This window comes from Tachypleus tridentatus, chromosome 10 (genome assembly GCF_004210375.1).
Source record: "Tachypleus tridentatus isolate NWPU-2018 chromosome 10, ASM421037v1, whole genome shotgun sequence".
Classification (NCBI taxonomy): Eukaryota; Metazoa; Arthropoda; class Merostomata; order Xiphosura; family Limulidae; genus Tachypleus; species Tachypleus tridentatus.
In genome coordinates, this window is record NC_134834.1 from 65,414,996 (window position 1) to 65,430,613 (window position 15,618).

Consider the following 15,618-nt stretch of genomic DNA (forward strand, 5'->3'; position numbering starts at 1 on the left):
CTGCTGTATAGGTAGGGCTTCTTTGATTTTGTGTTTGTTTATATTTGTCTCCCTACTTATGGTTATGTTGTGTTTATTTGATTTGCAGTGTTCAAAAATATGTGAAGGTGTTTTTTGTGTTCTTTGAATCTAATTTCAATTTTTCAGCTTGTTTTTCCAATATAGAAGTCGTGGCAGTTGTTGCGTTGTATTTTATATATTATGTTGGTGTTGTGTTTGTCAGTGTAATTTTTACATAATATGGACTTTAGTTTTGTACTTGGTTTTTGAATAAATTTGGTGTTTACTGGAATGTTGTGTTTTGTTAAGTTTTTTTCAAATGTTGGTTATTTTTTGCTGATATCGGGAACATACGGTATGCATACGGTATCCTTATCAGTAAAAGTGTTATTACCCATACCAGCCGTTCTGAGATATATTTTTATTTCAAGTGGGTTTCTCGTCATCAAGAATTATTAACATTTGCTTACTATTTTTTTCTATTATCTGTATGAATTATATACAAGCATTCACTACCAAAAAACATTCGTTATTTTAAGAAAAAGAAATATTTTAAATATCTTATCATTTTTTCACGCTTTTTTAAAAAATAATTTTTGTTGAAAATTTTGATGTTTGGCTCGAAATAGTTTTTCATTTATGTTTTCTTCAAAAGACACTTATCGACCCCTAGCTTACGAAAGAACGATGAATAGGTAAATAATGCAATTACGATAAATAATTTAATAGGTACAAAAAACTGTTCAAGGCACTTTGTACAATTTCATAAAGTTATCCTAATCTTTTTTTATGCATTCAGAAAAAAAAGGAAGTGAAGTTTATCCAATTTTATAGCGTCCTGAACCTGTTGTTAAAGGTTTAACATTAAATTTAACTACAAAATAAAAATATCTCTTTTTTCATTAGTGAATCTGCTGATGTAATTGTGTAAATAGTCTGTGGTGTTCCTGGGATATGTTTCAAATAATTTTTTTATCGAATATAAATATTAGTTTAGTGTTCTAGCAGCGATCGTGATTGACTGTTGAATATAACTGTGAAATATAACTTATTAACAATCTCTAAAAAGTCTGGTTGATGAAAGACAAAACTGTAAAACACTTGAGTAAACACAAAAACATCTTAAAGCTCCTCTAGAAAAATGTTAGTGTCTACTACTAAAGTATATATTTTAATTTTCTTTATGAAATGTGTTAAAGACGCGAATAAATTGATACACTGAGAATTAATCTGTAGTCATTAATTGGCGACGTTTAAAATTGTCACTGAAATAGTTTTGAGTTTAATCAAGTGTGTTTTCTTATAGCAAAACCTCATCGAGCTATCTGCTGAGTCCAAGGAATTTAATCAAACAAAAAGGTTTATTTCTTTAGCTCTTAAGTTAAATACGAAAATTTATAATGTGTATTTAAAAAAATTAATAAATAATTTTAATGAGAAGTTTGTGGAAGTTATTTTTTGTTGTTTACAACGTGTCAAGTAATCCATTGTGTTAAGTCTGTTGACTCTGTACGAGGGCTGTTCACAAAATACGCGGACTGACGTCATAAAACAAAATGTACTTTATTTAGAAGTTACAGGTCTGGGACCCCTTCAAAGTACTCTCCTCCCCAACGCACACACTTATTCCAACGGTGTTTCCACTTGTTGAAACAGTCCTGGTACGCTTCTTTTGTAATGTTCTCCAGCTCCTTCGTCGCATTTGCCTTAATCTCGGGAATCGTCTCAAATCTTCTTCCTTTCAAGGATCTTTTGAGTTTGGGGAACAAGAAAAAATCGCAAGGAGCAAGGTCAGGTGAGTAGGGAGGGTGGAGAAGAAAAGTGATCGAGTGTTTGGCCAAAAACTCACGAGTTCTGAGGCACAAATGTCGGTGCTTCTTCAATTTTTCGGTCAAAATCTCGTAACAAGATCCAACTGATATCTCACAGTCTTCAGCAAGCTCCCTGACAGTCAGACGTCGATTTGCCGGCACCAGGGTGTTGATTTTGTCGACGTGTGGCTCGTCAGTTGACGTGGAAGGACGTCCAGGACGCTCATCATCTTCAATGGACTGTCGACCATCCTTGAAACGTTCATGCCACTTGAAACATGCCGTACGCTTCATAGCAACATCACCGTAAGCCGTGTTAAGCATAGCAAAAGTATCAGTCGCAGATTTTCAAAGTTTAACACAAAATATCACAGCAAGTCGTTGCTCCTTCAGGTCATTCATTCTGAAATCCGCCAAACGAAAAAATCGCACTTCACTTAAACCGCGTAGCTAATACACAAATGAAGATATCTGCAATCGGGAAATGGCATCGTAATCAGCTGATCTGTGCAAACCTAGCGACACCAAGCAGATTCCCCTGGAACCAAATGGAGCCGCACAATTCAAACAGTCCGCGTATTTTTTGAACAGACCTCGTATAAGTTGATTGTGACCCGATATCTAAGCATGTTCAGACTTGGATGGTTCATGGTTCGAGTCCTATTCTGTGTAATGACTAAAAGTATATCATATATATTTTACAACTATGTTGAAATTATCTGGCGTTGCGCCACTGAAGTAAAACACTGCTCCAATATGATTGTAATTAATGTAAGTATCTATTGATAATTAAACCCTATTATCTCAGAATATGTGGGATAAGCATCAATATTCTTGAATTTTTTAATGTAAATTTTAATTATAGTTTCTTAATAATCAACTGAAAAACACTGGATAATGTGATTCAAATTAGTTAAATTAGGCTTAACTTCCAATACAGCAGGGCTAAGCTTATGAAGATTGAGGCTTTACTGCTAAAGGATCTGAAACGTGATAAATCTTGGTAGTTATATGTGATTAATTAATGTAGAAGTTCTTAGCTCAGTTATGTAGATGATAATTTTGCAATTTTCTTGAGTGTAATGATTCTCTTGAAGTGAGTCCACCTTTATAAAATAAATCTTAACATTAAGAACATTTCCAAGGTCTTTTTTAGAGCAGTCATTACGTATTCACAAAAAAATATATAGATTTAAGATGATGCTGTTTCAAAACGATATTATTCCACCATTAGCACGTACGGCCCGGCATGGCCACGTGATTACGGCACTCGACTCGTAATCCGAGGGTCTCGAGTTCGAATCCCCATCACACCAAACATGCTCGCCCTTTCAGACGTGGAGCGTTATAATGTGACAGTCAATCTCACTATTCGTTGGTAAAAGAGTAGCCCAAGAGTTGGCTGTGTGTGGTGATGACTAGCTACCTTTCCTCTAGTCACTGTTAAATTATGGACGGCTAGGGCAGATAGCCCTTGTGTAGCTTTGCGTGAAATACAAAAACAAACAATCAGCACGTACACTAATCAACGCATGTAAAATGTACAGACCAGTACGATTACATCAGTTAAGAATGCAAAAAACACAATTTTTCAATTATATAATACACACAAGAACTGCTAATTTAAGGATAGTTAATAACGCAGAAACAAAATATGGTGTCTGTAGAAACCAGTGTAATGTATTTATTTCTCAGTATTGTTTCGTAAACATAACAAATTAACCTAAAGTACCACCATATGTGCATAGAAATATTGACGAATGATTATTTACTCTGATACTGTAGGTTTGAACTTTGTTATATCTGACAAAAACACATTTTTCTTAACTTAGAATATAAAAGTTTGTATATATTAAGGATTAGATCAGTATTATTAATGAAATTAAACTTAAGACAAGAAATATAAAAATTAATACGTTGCTTCGTGCGACTGACTCTTGTACCTTGGTAAACCTTAGATTATGTCTTTCAAACTTTCCTTTCAGTAGTTAGTAGAAGTGGAAACGTGAGGTGCGTTACTCCACTGAAACATCCAGGTGATTGTAATAAAAAGTTTTATGTTATTTTCGTAAAAGTGAAAAATTCACCATTCATTGATGTTTCTAACTTTTTCAATAGGATCAGTGGAAGGATTTATATAACTGATGTCTCGTGGGAGTACATTAAGAGTTCCCTCATATATACGTAACGGAAGTGCGTTTCATGATAACTTCGAAAATTGTTCTGTGAAATGAAAGATAACTCATTTCTAACATACGTTAATAAGTTTGCCAGTTCCTATTTCATAAGAGAAGGCGTGGCTGTACCCAACACCCCAATAACATTGTAACAATTGAACGTAATTTACAATAAAGATAAGGACAAAGTATGATTCGCATAAACCTCTAGACTCTAAACCTGACACCAGTTTTGAAACTTAAGACCTCTGTGCGTTTTCTGAAATTACATTGGAAATTTGTTTTTCCCCTTCATTATTTGGGTTGAACACGTGGCACTGTATTTATTGTGCTGATAGCTTACATTAGAAGCTAAGGCAGCTAAGTAGCATTAACTTAATTTTTAAACCTAAATCTGATAGGTTTTGATGTGCCGTTTACATTTTTCATGTTATTTTTAACAATATTTTCCTTAAAATTGACAACAACAGAAATTAACAGTGTGAAATTTCAAGGTTATTACACCTTTATTTGGCAAAAAAACTTTATTTGTGTGGGTAATACTGTTTAAAAATACAGATCTGTTTATAACTGAGATTGAATAAGTTGATTATTTATATGTATCTGAAGAGATAAAACTTTTGATAAGTTGCGAAAAGCCCAAAAGTGGCCAACGTGTTCTTTAGACGTTGGACAATGAGGCTGTATTCTATGATTATATTTATCCTATACTGGCATTCTATTCAAGTTTGCTTAAGTTGTTAACATAATGTTAACATCCATTATTAATTATTAAAACACTCGGACAATTATTCTTATATTCCAAGGCTCAGTATAGCAAGATGGGTTAAGGCGTTCGACTCGTAATCTGACTGTCACGGGTTCGAATCCCCGTCTCACCAAACGCGCTCGCCCTTTCAGCCGTGGGGGCGTTATAATGTGACAGTCAATCTCACTATTCGTTGGTAAAAGAGTAGCCCAAGAGTTGGCAGTGGGAGGTGATGACTAGCTGCCTTTCCTCTTGTCTTACACTACTATATTAGGGACGGCTAGCGCAGATAGCCTTCGAGTAGCTTTGCGCGAAATTCAAAAAACGAACGAACAAACAAACATCTTATATTCCATTTACAACTACTTTACACGTCATAAGATCACTATATAATCTTGCTTAAGATGCAACGAAAAGTTTATTGCGCGTTGTTCCTGTTAAGACGAAACATTTGGTGTCATTTATTAAACACTAACCTATGTGAATATAAATGAAGAAAGTGAGCTTTGATTGATGCACTGTAGGTACTCTTGGAAAGTATTACAAAAAGTTGTAAACCTAATACATAACACATGTGAATTACGTCAGTGCATAATGATTGGGTTACAAGATTTCCCCATTACCCATTTTTCGTAAAAAATTACACAAAGAAAAATAATTATCTTGAGAAAAAGCAATTAGTGAACAGCACCAGCCTCTTGAACTATTCTTGTCTGACCGAAAAGAAGAATTTTATTCTCGTTTTTATAGCACAAAGCGTTTTGTGGTAATGGTCTCTTAACCACAAAACCCCGGATTCACGTTTTAAATATGCTGGGTACTAGGCCACGCCCGGCTTATGTTTATATTATTTTGAGAGCATAAAAATGATTTTCTCTTCAGTTCCTATTTGTATATCATTTGTTCATTCAAGATATAATGGTATCACTAAGTAGATCGTTCCTTTTAATGTTAATTGATGGTGTTTTTGCTTGTGTGGTTTTATACAATTATTTCTTTTTTTTCAAATTAAAACGTATTCTATATAAAAGAATAAGAAAAGGGAAACACCAAGCGCACATTACCGCCTCTAATTAATTCTTTTTCGTCCTAACTGTTGTAAATGATCGTCACGAAATAAAAACAATTAACATGTTATTTATTTCAAGTGGGCCTAGCATGGCCAAGCGCGTTAAGGCGTGCGACTCGTAATCTGAAGGTCGCGGGTTCGCATCCCCGTCGCGCCAAACATGCTCGCCCTTTCAGCCGTGGGGGCGTTATAATGTGACGGTAAATCCCACAATTCGTTGGTAAAAGAGTAGCCCAAGAGTTGGCGGTGGGTGGTGATGACTAGCTGCCTTCTCTCTAGTCTTACACTGCTAAATTAGGGACGGCTAGCACAGATAGCCCTCGAGTAGCTTTGTGCGAAATTCAAAAACAAACAATTTATTTCAACATGTATTCTTTTCTCTTTTTATAAGACGATTTGTGTATGTTTACCTTACTGTTTGACAGTGACCATTTCTTCTTATAAAGAACAGCATAATCTTTGTGTGTGATTATAATAATTTATCTGTTGCTATGTGGAACTTAATTGACTTAAGGATTTGAGTTACAAATGCAACTAGCATCTATTACGTATTATTCGGTGAATACTTTATGTGTAATATGTCAAGAGGCTTAGTTCAAGACGTATCATGTCATTAGTCATTTAATAAGTTTTATATGTATTTATTTGAAATGTTTAATGAGTTTTCTTAAAATATTTTACTCTTAACGCATATCTTTTCGTTTACAAACCTTACAGACGGACGAACAGAAAAACGTGTAAATAAAGACAGATAAGATATAATTTGATGTCACTTTTTACAAAACATTTAACTGCACAATTATGAAAATTACAGAGAAAACTCACTCTTTAAACATCAAGTTTATGCCTCTAAGAGAAGGAATTGTAGGTTAATGTACGCATTAAGTTATTTCCGTAAGAGAGAGATTCTGCTGTCTTTCGAAAGAGGCATGATTGTAAATTGAACATCTATTTGAACAAACACCTAAAAAAATAAAGTTTTCTTGGGGAGAAATGTAAAAATTGACATCAGATAAACATAATAGTTGTCGAAAAGCCAAAGTAACATCAGATAAACATAATAGTTGTCGAAAAGCTAAAGTGACAGGTCGTGACAGACGAGCATTAACCAACAAGTTGAGGGACGAAAACACAATAATGCTAGCCTACAATTACCAATCTTGTCAAATCAACAAGAAGAGAAGTGTGCAAAACGAATTACCATGGTAGGGTTGCCATTTGGAAGTCTCTATTAACTCAAAGAGTAATGCCAAGAAGATAACAAAAATGCACCAAAAATCAATGTTTTTGTTAGATAAATGGTATTATACACTTTTCGTACATCAGGTTGGCTTGTTTATGTGTGTCGAAAACTAAAAAAAAACTTAAAACCCTGAATGTTTTTTGTAATACGTTAAACATCGAAGAGATTATATAACGAAATAGGTTACATTTTAGGGTTTATGGTTTCTTTGAAATGAATTATGATAGTAAATTATTTCTTACGTTTATTGCAAACCATGTTCGTTCTGCAGTGAATATTTTATTCCCAAGTGGAGGATGATAAGTTTTAAGAAGACAATGAACCAATTCGTACTGATATAATTTTTAAAGATTGATTCAGAGGATATATAAAAGAGGTCAGACACTCAGGTTGGCCACCACAGTTACATGATTTAAATATTACCTGGTTTCTACGGTCAGTTAAAGAAACCGGTCTAAGAAGCAGGTCTCCATCACGAACATCACTTTAACAGTTTGAAGAAGCTGTGATAGACAAATGGCTAGAAATAGCGTTGTTTAATTAGCAAAGTCTGATTAATCAATTTTGCGTCACGTTAATGCTACACTGCCTAGTTTTAAAGGATGAACTGCATATTATTAAGTTAAATAGAGGAAATAACATATATTTTCTTTATTTGTTGCAACCCTGCAGAATAAAATAACACAAGATATACAGTAACGAAAGTGTTAATCTATTGTGAAATAACCTATTCTATAAAGATTTTAATAAACATATCATGTAATTACCGGAAATTGTAAATATATGCTTACCTCTTAGCACCCAAATTTATGTAAACTTTGTATTTGAGTAATATAAGTAGACTTACATTTTCCCAGTTAAACGAAACTCGAGGACGATGTAACAGGAAAAACAGTTCCATAGGTTTTCCAACCAAGTCAGAAAGTTGGAATATCTCTTTAAGTTTTCTGCCAATTTCCATAATAATCATATTCTTATCAAAAGCTACACCAAAGGGAAACAGTCGAAAGAGATAGCTCCAAGAAACTGGGCATAGATCTTTTGCTTCTTGGCGAAACAGTTGGACCTTCTTATAGGGTTCGTTATCAAAGTCAAGACGATAAATAATATGACATCCTGTCCCTTTCTCATCTGGAATATCCTTAACGATAGAGATCTCCAATTCTAATCCATAAACAACCTTGGCAATTTCTACTAACTGACCAATAACGTAATAAGTAAAACCTTGACGTTTAGACCTATAATGTAGCACAGCTCCACAAACGTCCTCAGATTCTACATAGAAGGATGGGCTTTGCATCCGCGGATAACTAAACCTCATCTGGTGATGTAGGTTATCAATGCCGTGGATAAAGTCACGAAAAAATCGCCCAGAAGCTCGAATAAGTTTATCATAACCATAGTGGCTAAAAAACCGGACGAAACACCGTCCGAAAAAACGCATAAAATCGTCTACATCTTCACCCGTGCGCTTGGCAAATGCTGCAGCCAAGTCTACCATGATGTGATCTGGATACACCTGGTGTGTGCTGAAGACACAGTTTTTAAAGGCAGAGCCCTCCAGACCTAGAAACCACATCTGATCTCCATATTCCTTCCGAACAAAATGTTGGACACTTTCCAACAACATTCCATACATATTAAACAAATTAAAATATCCTTCAATACGTTATCAAATAATAATCAGGAAATACCTTACACTAATCTTTTTGTCCACAGATATCTTTGAGAAGTTTTCAGAGTTTTTCTAAAACACCTGTACAGAATTTGTTTAAAGCCATTTTTCAGATGTAGCATGTTTTGTTCTTCATTTGGTGCGGAATTAACTACAAGATAAACTTCAAGATGTGCAACTGGTCATGAATGAATCGTTCCTGTTTCAGTTAGGCTTGCAGGAATTACAAAGCTGTGCTGCTTTAAAAACAGATCTAATTGCTTCATACAGTTGCCTGTAAAGTTTCTCAGTAATTGTTATTTTCGAAGTTCTCAAAATTCTTTGTTGCCAGTTCTATATAATAAAATCATCAGATTCTCAGCAAGTTAATGTAAGCAAATATTTTATCACAGCGATCTGATGAAAGAAATACCAGCAAGTTATCAATTGCTTTACTACTGATCGACATAAGAACGTACACTCAGATCGTGAGCGCGAGAGGTTTTACACAACCACGAAAAGCCAAGTGCGCATGTTTCTTTCTCATGTGGAAGAATAATGCGCAAGCTTGTGTATCAAGCAGACACACGGTGTTTAAACACTGATATTTATTCTTCGCAACTGTCACTTCAGTGAAGCTCAACTCTTACAATTTTATTTTATCTTAGCTGTGTTCTAGGCTACGAAACAGTATCTCGTCCAATACATCTCTTTGGAACGAAGTAGAATTTTTTCTTTGTTTTGAATTTTGCGCAAAGCTACTCAAGGACTATCTGTGCTAGCCGTCCCCAATTTTGCAGTGTAAGACTAAAGGGAAGGCAGCTAGTCATCACCACCCACCGCCAACTCTTGGGCTACTCTTTTACTAACGAATAATGGGATTGACCTAACATTATAACGCCCCCACGGCTGAAAGAACGACCATGTTTGCTGCGACGTGGATTCGAACCCGTGACCCTCAGATTACGAGTCGAACGCCTTAACCCACCTGGCTATGCGGGGCCATGAATTTTCTTTTTTTTTATTCTAAAATCAATGACTTTCTTAGAGAACCAACGTCTTCTTGTTTCTATCTGTCTAAACCTGTCTCAGAAAGCTCTTGTTTATTTTCGGACCCTTCAAACGCATGAAACTTAAGTCTTATTTCTATTTCCTAATTTTTCATATATTGTGGTCGTATTTGCTCTCCAATAAGAAAGGCGATATATGTGGCTTGAAAATAATTAAGTGGTGAAAGTAAAAGTCCTTATAAATGGAAAGAAAGTTCATAAATTACTACAGAAACATATGACAGATGAACTCATTTTAAAGCTCTAAATCGAATTACGAGAGAACAAAACACACGCTTTTTCATACCAATTTCCCTTAATAAAGGTATTAGTTTTAGTTTACAAGATAATGGAAATAATAAGTCTGCTTTGCGTCAAATGGATGATTCCTTGTGGTTTTTTCATATTCTATACTATAAAACGGTTTATATCAATATTTCCATCTGATGGTCATTAAGGAAATTTTACCAATTTCCTAGCATCTGATAACCATGAAACTTCTTCTGTGGCATGTATTCTACACGGCCTTATTTATTTTCTCATTTCCAATCGAGTTGGGTAGCCATTTCAATTTTACCTGTTGCTGCTGCCTCAAAGTACGTTAACAACGTACACACACGCCGTTTGTCGATCACAACGAAATAAATGTTAAGCTTGATCCAAGTACTTTAGTTACAGTAAATATAGACCGGACAAAGACTGCACAACTTGATGTAAGCATTGTATGTAGTAAATCAGTCTACTATCAAGATAAGAGAATTTCTACAGCACTTTGAAGAATGTTAAGACTAAAATTCGTGGAAAAGGCGTTGTAAGTTCAAAGTTAAAGTGACATGCCTTATTCAAACTTTGCTACTTGAAATATCAGGGTATAGCTGAATATATTATTATACACTAACCAGTTTCTTAGCTCGTTATATATTTAGGATATTGAAATGATTTAGCATTGTGTTTACGACCATGACCTTAATGGATACATAATATATTTCGTCAAAAGAAAGCACAAAAAATGGCATTTCTTATGTTAACTATTGTAGTCACAGATGCAACCTAAATATTTTGTAATCCCAAGCTTTTTCTGTACATTAGAAAAGACTGCAGGATGTTAAATATCCACTTTTACATAATATTTTTAGACGATAGTTAAGAAACTGTCGTAAAGAATCTTGCGTGATCCTTATCATTACCAGAAAACGTCATTAGGGTTCTCTGGATTAATAGAATGATTACTTAATTCTCCACTGCAGTTTGATTTACAAAGAAACAGGACCTTCAGGTATACTGAAGCCAAAATCGACCAACAAAGACGAGCTTATAAAAGGCTCTTAACTTTAATCTTAGCTTCTAAGTGTTTTATGTCACATTAGTCGGTATAAAACTTTTTGAAGATAATGTGAGCTGCATTTTATAATTTCAAGAATAAGCGTTCAATAAAACGTATTCGTTAAATTAACGTTTCCCAGAGGGTGGAGAAGCGTGTGTGGGTGTTTGTGAGTGTTTTCGTTTAACAAAGCAACCTCAGGCTATCTGTGAGTCACCCGAGGGTGGAGAAGCAAGAAAATAGGATTTAATGGTGAAATACTAGAAAATTAAGCGTTTTGATACATTTTTTATTAATGAAGACGCCTAGTGAAACAGTGGTATGTCAGTGTACTCTTCACGCTAGAAACCGGGTTTCGATACCAGTGGTGGGTAGAGCACAGATAGTCCATTATGTAGCTTTGTGCTTAATATCAAACAAATAAACAACTAGTAATGAAGATAATAAGTAATTACTACAACACATATATAAAGTATTTTAATATGTATCCGTGTATATCTTCCCACCCACTCAATTCACTATTTTACTCACTGAAAAAGTGAGGAGCTCCCAAGAAACCGCATTTATTTAAGAGGTATTGTACATGAGAATAGTTTGAGAAACATTAGCCTATAATATTTAGCATTTTGACTCCACACTAAGCGACACGTAGACTAAACGGCCAGGTCGGATATCCAAATTAGGTTACAACATAGTCATTTCTAATTTATAACCATTGACCAGTCACACCAATCATGCTCACTCTTTCAGCCGTGAGGTTGCTATTATGTATGCTCAATCCCACTATTCGTTGGTAAAAGAGTAGCCCAAGAGTTGGCAGTTGGTGGTCATGACTAGTTGCCTTCACTGCAAAATTAGGGACGGCTAGCGCAGATAGCCCTCGTGTAGCTTTGCTCGAAATTAAAAAACAAACAAGGAAGTGAAGTGGCACATTTAATTAATACTACTCTTAGCGTTTCTATGCTCTTAAAATACATTATCAAGCCATACTGAGTGCGTGTTAAAATACTAAACTATTCTAAGATGAAATAACTAGTCTATGATTTATGTAAATGTAGTGATATCAGGTGATAAAACTGAAATATAAAAGATACATTTTTTATACAAATATTCTAATTTTATGACACAGAGGTCACACTGTCATTGCCGTTCAATAAATTAATTTTGTTAGTGCATATCTTGTAGAGATTTGAAGTAAAACTCAGTATCTGAAAATATTAAAGCTTTAATAGATACTGTTCTATGTAATTTATTTTGATAGCAGCTTTCCATTTGTGAAGCACAGAGCTATAAATTAGGATACCTTTGATCTGCCCACAGCAGTTATTGAAACCAAATTCTAGCATTATAAGTCCTCTAAATTACAGCTAATTCACTGTTTGGTTCTAGATTAAAGTCATAAAATATTGCCAACAGTCACGATCGTATAATTGTGCAATTCTTTCTAGAAAAAATTCTCGTGGATGTTATTACTCTTATCATTTAGTACTTAAATTGATACACGTCATCAGATTTAATATGCATTTAACAGCAAATTCTTGTTGTAACTACAACAGAAACATAGAACAAAATATTTTGATGTTTAAACTAAGTTGTAGCATGAACACAGAAAGAATTTCGTTTTTTCTGATTTTAGTAAGATGAGCTTTAGAAGCAACAAAGGAAAAAATATTGTGTTTCGTGAAGTCAATTTTACATCATCATTAAAAAACTTCTGTATTGGACGTACACAGTAGCAGCAAGAAAAAATGAAAGATGTTTTACGTTTACATTATTTACTTTAAGCAAAACCACGTTGAGCTATCTGCTGTGTCCATTGTTGGTAGTCGAATTTTAACGTTTAAGTTTGTGAACTTACCACTGTTTCTCAGAGATGCGTGCTTTCTGAAATGCATAGTAGCACCAACAAGCAAAAGCCATTCTGATGACTGAAATTCTGTGGTAGTAAATCATTTGTTTTCTGCTTTAATAAACTGAGTTAGCAATTCATTTTAAAGCAGACATTAAGCTTTAAATTTAAAATTATTTAAGGAGTTGTTTGACATATTTTGAGACAAAATTTTAATATTTTTCATATTAACAGAAATTGCTTGTTTTTACTTCTGCTATACGTAATAAACGCAACATTTTGATATCGAATGTAATCGCTAGAGCAAACAGTTTTTTCATTACATCCTACCTTTTACTAATGTCTTTTTAAGACTGATTAACTAGTACCTCTAGTGTGACGGAACCTGAGGGTCGCGGATTCGAATCCCGACCGCACCAAACATGCTCGCCCTCTCAGCCGTGGGGACCTTATAATGTGACGGTCAATCCCATTATTCGTTGGTAAAAGAGTAGCCCAAGAGTTGGCGGTGGGTTATAACATTATAACGCCCTCAGGACTGAAAGGACGAGCGTGTTTGTTATAACTGTAATTCGAAAACGCCGCTCTCAGATTACGAGCCAAACGCACCTAACCTTCTGGCCATGCTGGGCTCGTAGAAATTAGTGTCTTTTACAGTTTGACCACATAGTATGTTACAGACTAATATGATTGATTAAAATGGTAAAATAAAACTCAATTGAGACGAAATACCAGCATCTAATTCATTCAAAATTAAAAGTGACGTATTTTGTTACGAATAATTCAGAATCTTTTTTCTTCTAATTTTTCAATATTTTTTATTACTTTCAACTAAAGATCCAAAATTTTGTAATAGAATATCAAATGATTTTTATAATAATTTTAGAAGTTTTGGCACTGAATCTAAAAATTATAGAATTGTTTTATGTGTTTTAGAAATATTATAAAACAGAGGTAAAAGGAGGAAAACATTATCAATTCCCAGTTAAATTATTTACAAGCTCATCATGTTCTCTCCTCAATGAGTGTAGATTTAGTTTGAACTTTCTTCATTAGTAAATTGGCATCACATGTTTGCAAGCCAAAGTAGAATAGCAAATAGTTTTTTCTTAAATCAGAGATTTAATGTTTATTCTGCAGTTTAAAAAATTGAATTTTCTTAACATTATATCCAATTTTTTTTGTTTTGTAATTATTTTTATTATAAAGATTATATTTATAATGTTTGCTTGTAATATTTTAATAAGACACTCACCTTCACATGACCTGTGATTATGTGTTTCCAACAAGAATTAAAAAAAATATGGCTGGCCCAGAGACAAAATAAGTAATGAATGTCGTTAGTGCTTAAATAAGCAGTAAATGCTATATTATTATTGTAGAGTAATCAGCCAAGAGGTGTATTTGAAATTAACAATTAAAAACAAAGATTTTAAAGGAGATGTCTTTATTTTTGATTAATATTAATAATGATCAGTAACGATTTTATATTTAAATCATTCAGATATTTTGTTTTCTCTTATTTTAATTGCATTAATAACAGTAGATTGTATCGATGAATCGTGAAACGAATTAAATTTTGCTAAATAAAAAATTAAATATTAAGACATTTGAAAAGGTTTTTATTATTGAAAGGTTAAATTTAATGATTTTTACCAACAAAAATTATATAATATATTGCTATTTGCATATGTCTTTAAAGGCAATCCAAACAAGACTTTCTTACCTTCAAATCTTTATTCTGTTTACCATGAAAATTAGTTTTAAAATGAATAGACTTTTACTTAGATTAATAGTATATCTAGTTTGAAATTCTTAATTTAACGTATATAGATAGATAATTATTTTTCAAACTATAATATTACTTTTAGTAAGTCAGTGTAAAATAAATAATTTTATATCCGAGAATTTATTTTTGCATTTCTGCTTATACAAATATATATTTCTCAGGTAAATGATTGATAAAAATGAAACAATACATAAATATTTTTACGACTCTTTATTTTGTTAATTTAAAACAAATAAATAAAAAGACACACACATAAAAGCATAAATATTGGTTTTATATCTTCAAGGATACTCTTTAGTTTCTAAAACAAAAACTCTCTGATGAGACCTCGTGAATAATAAAAATGTTTTCTCATTTTTTGGTCTTAAAACTTTATAGAGGCTTTAAACTCCATGTGTATGTTAAGCTATGTAACACTTAATATGATTTTAAATTTATTGATAAAAAATGTTCATGAAAATAACTCAGCAGATAGCCCGATGTGACTTTGCTATAAGAAAACACACACATACACACACCATAAAAATAATATCATTTTTTTCCCCTCAGAATGGGAGTATTTGAAAAAAATAACGTTTTTCTAAAGTGAGGTATTTTTTCATACTACACTTGTTAATGTGTTTGCAAATAGGTGATGGGCAGTTATATTCATGTTTGCAAATATATTTTGTAGAAACAGAAAACTTATATTTAAATGTTACACAATAAGAGAGGTTAAAACTTAAAAGTACAAAAACGCGAAAAGTTTTTCATAAGTATGCCTTATCCGAGAGATATATAGAAACTGAAGTGTGTCCTTAAACATATGAAACCGGTATTTATGCTTTAATGTATACGTATTTATATTTATTAGTTTTTAATTAATTATAATAACAAGTTTTAAAAGTACTCTGATATCGTTTCATTAT

At 33.3% G+C, this 15,618-nt stretch overlaps 1 protein-coding gene across 2 annotated transcripts in view; it reads right to left on the reverse strand.

The window, feature by feature from the left end:
• The window catches only part of LOC143229462 (soluble guanylate cyclase 89Db-like), a 46,377-nt gene extending 37,237 nt beyond the window's left edge, over positions 1-9,140 (reverse strand). For both annotated transcript variants that reach the window (XM_076461808.1, XM_076461807.1), the window contains exon 1: positions 7,896-9,140. In XM_076461808.1, the coding sequence (XP_076317923.1) occupies positions 7,896-8,687 (792 nt within the window). In that variant the 5' untranslated portion in view covers positions 8,688-9,140. The remainder of the gene's footprint in view (positions 1-7,895) is intronic.
• Between the last annotated feature and the right edge of the window lie 6,478 nt (positions 9,141-15,618).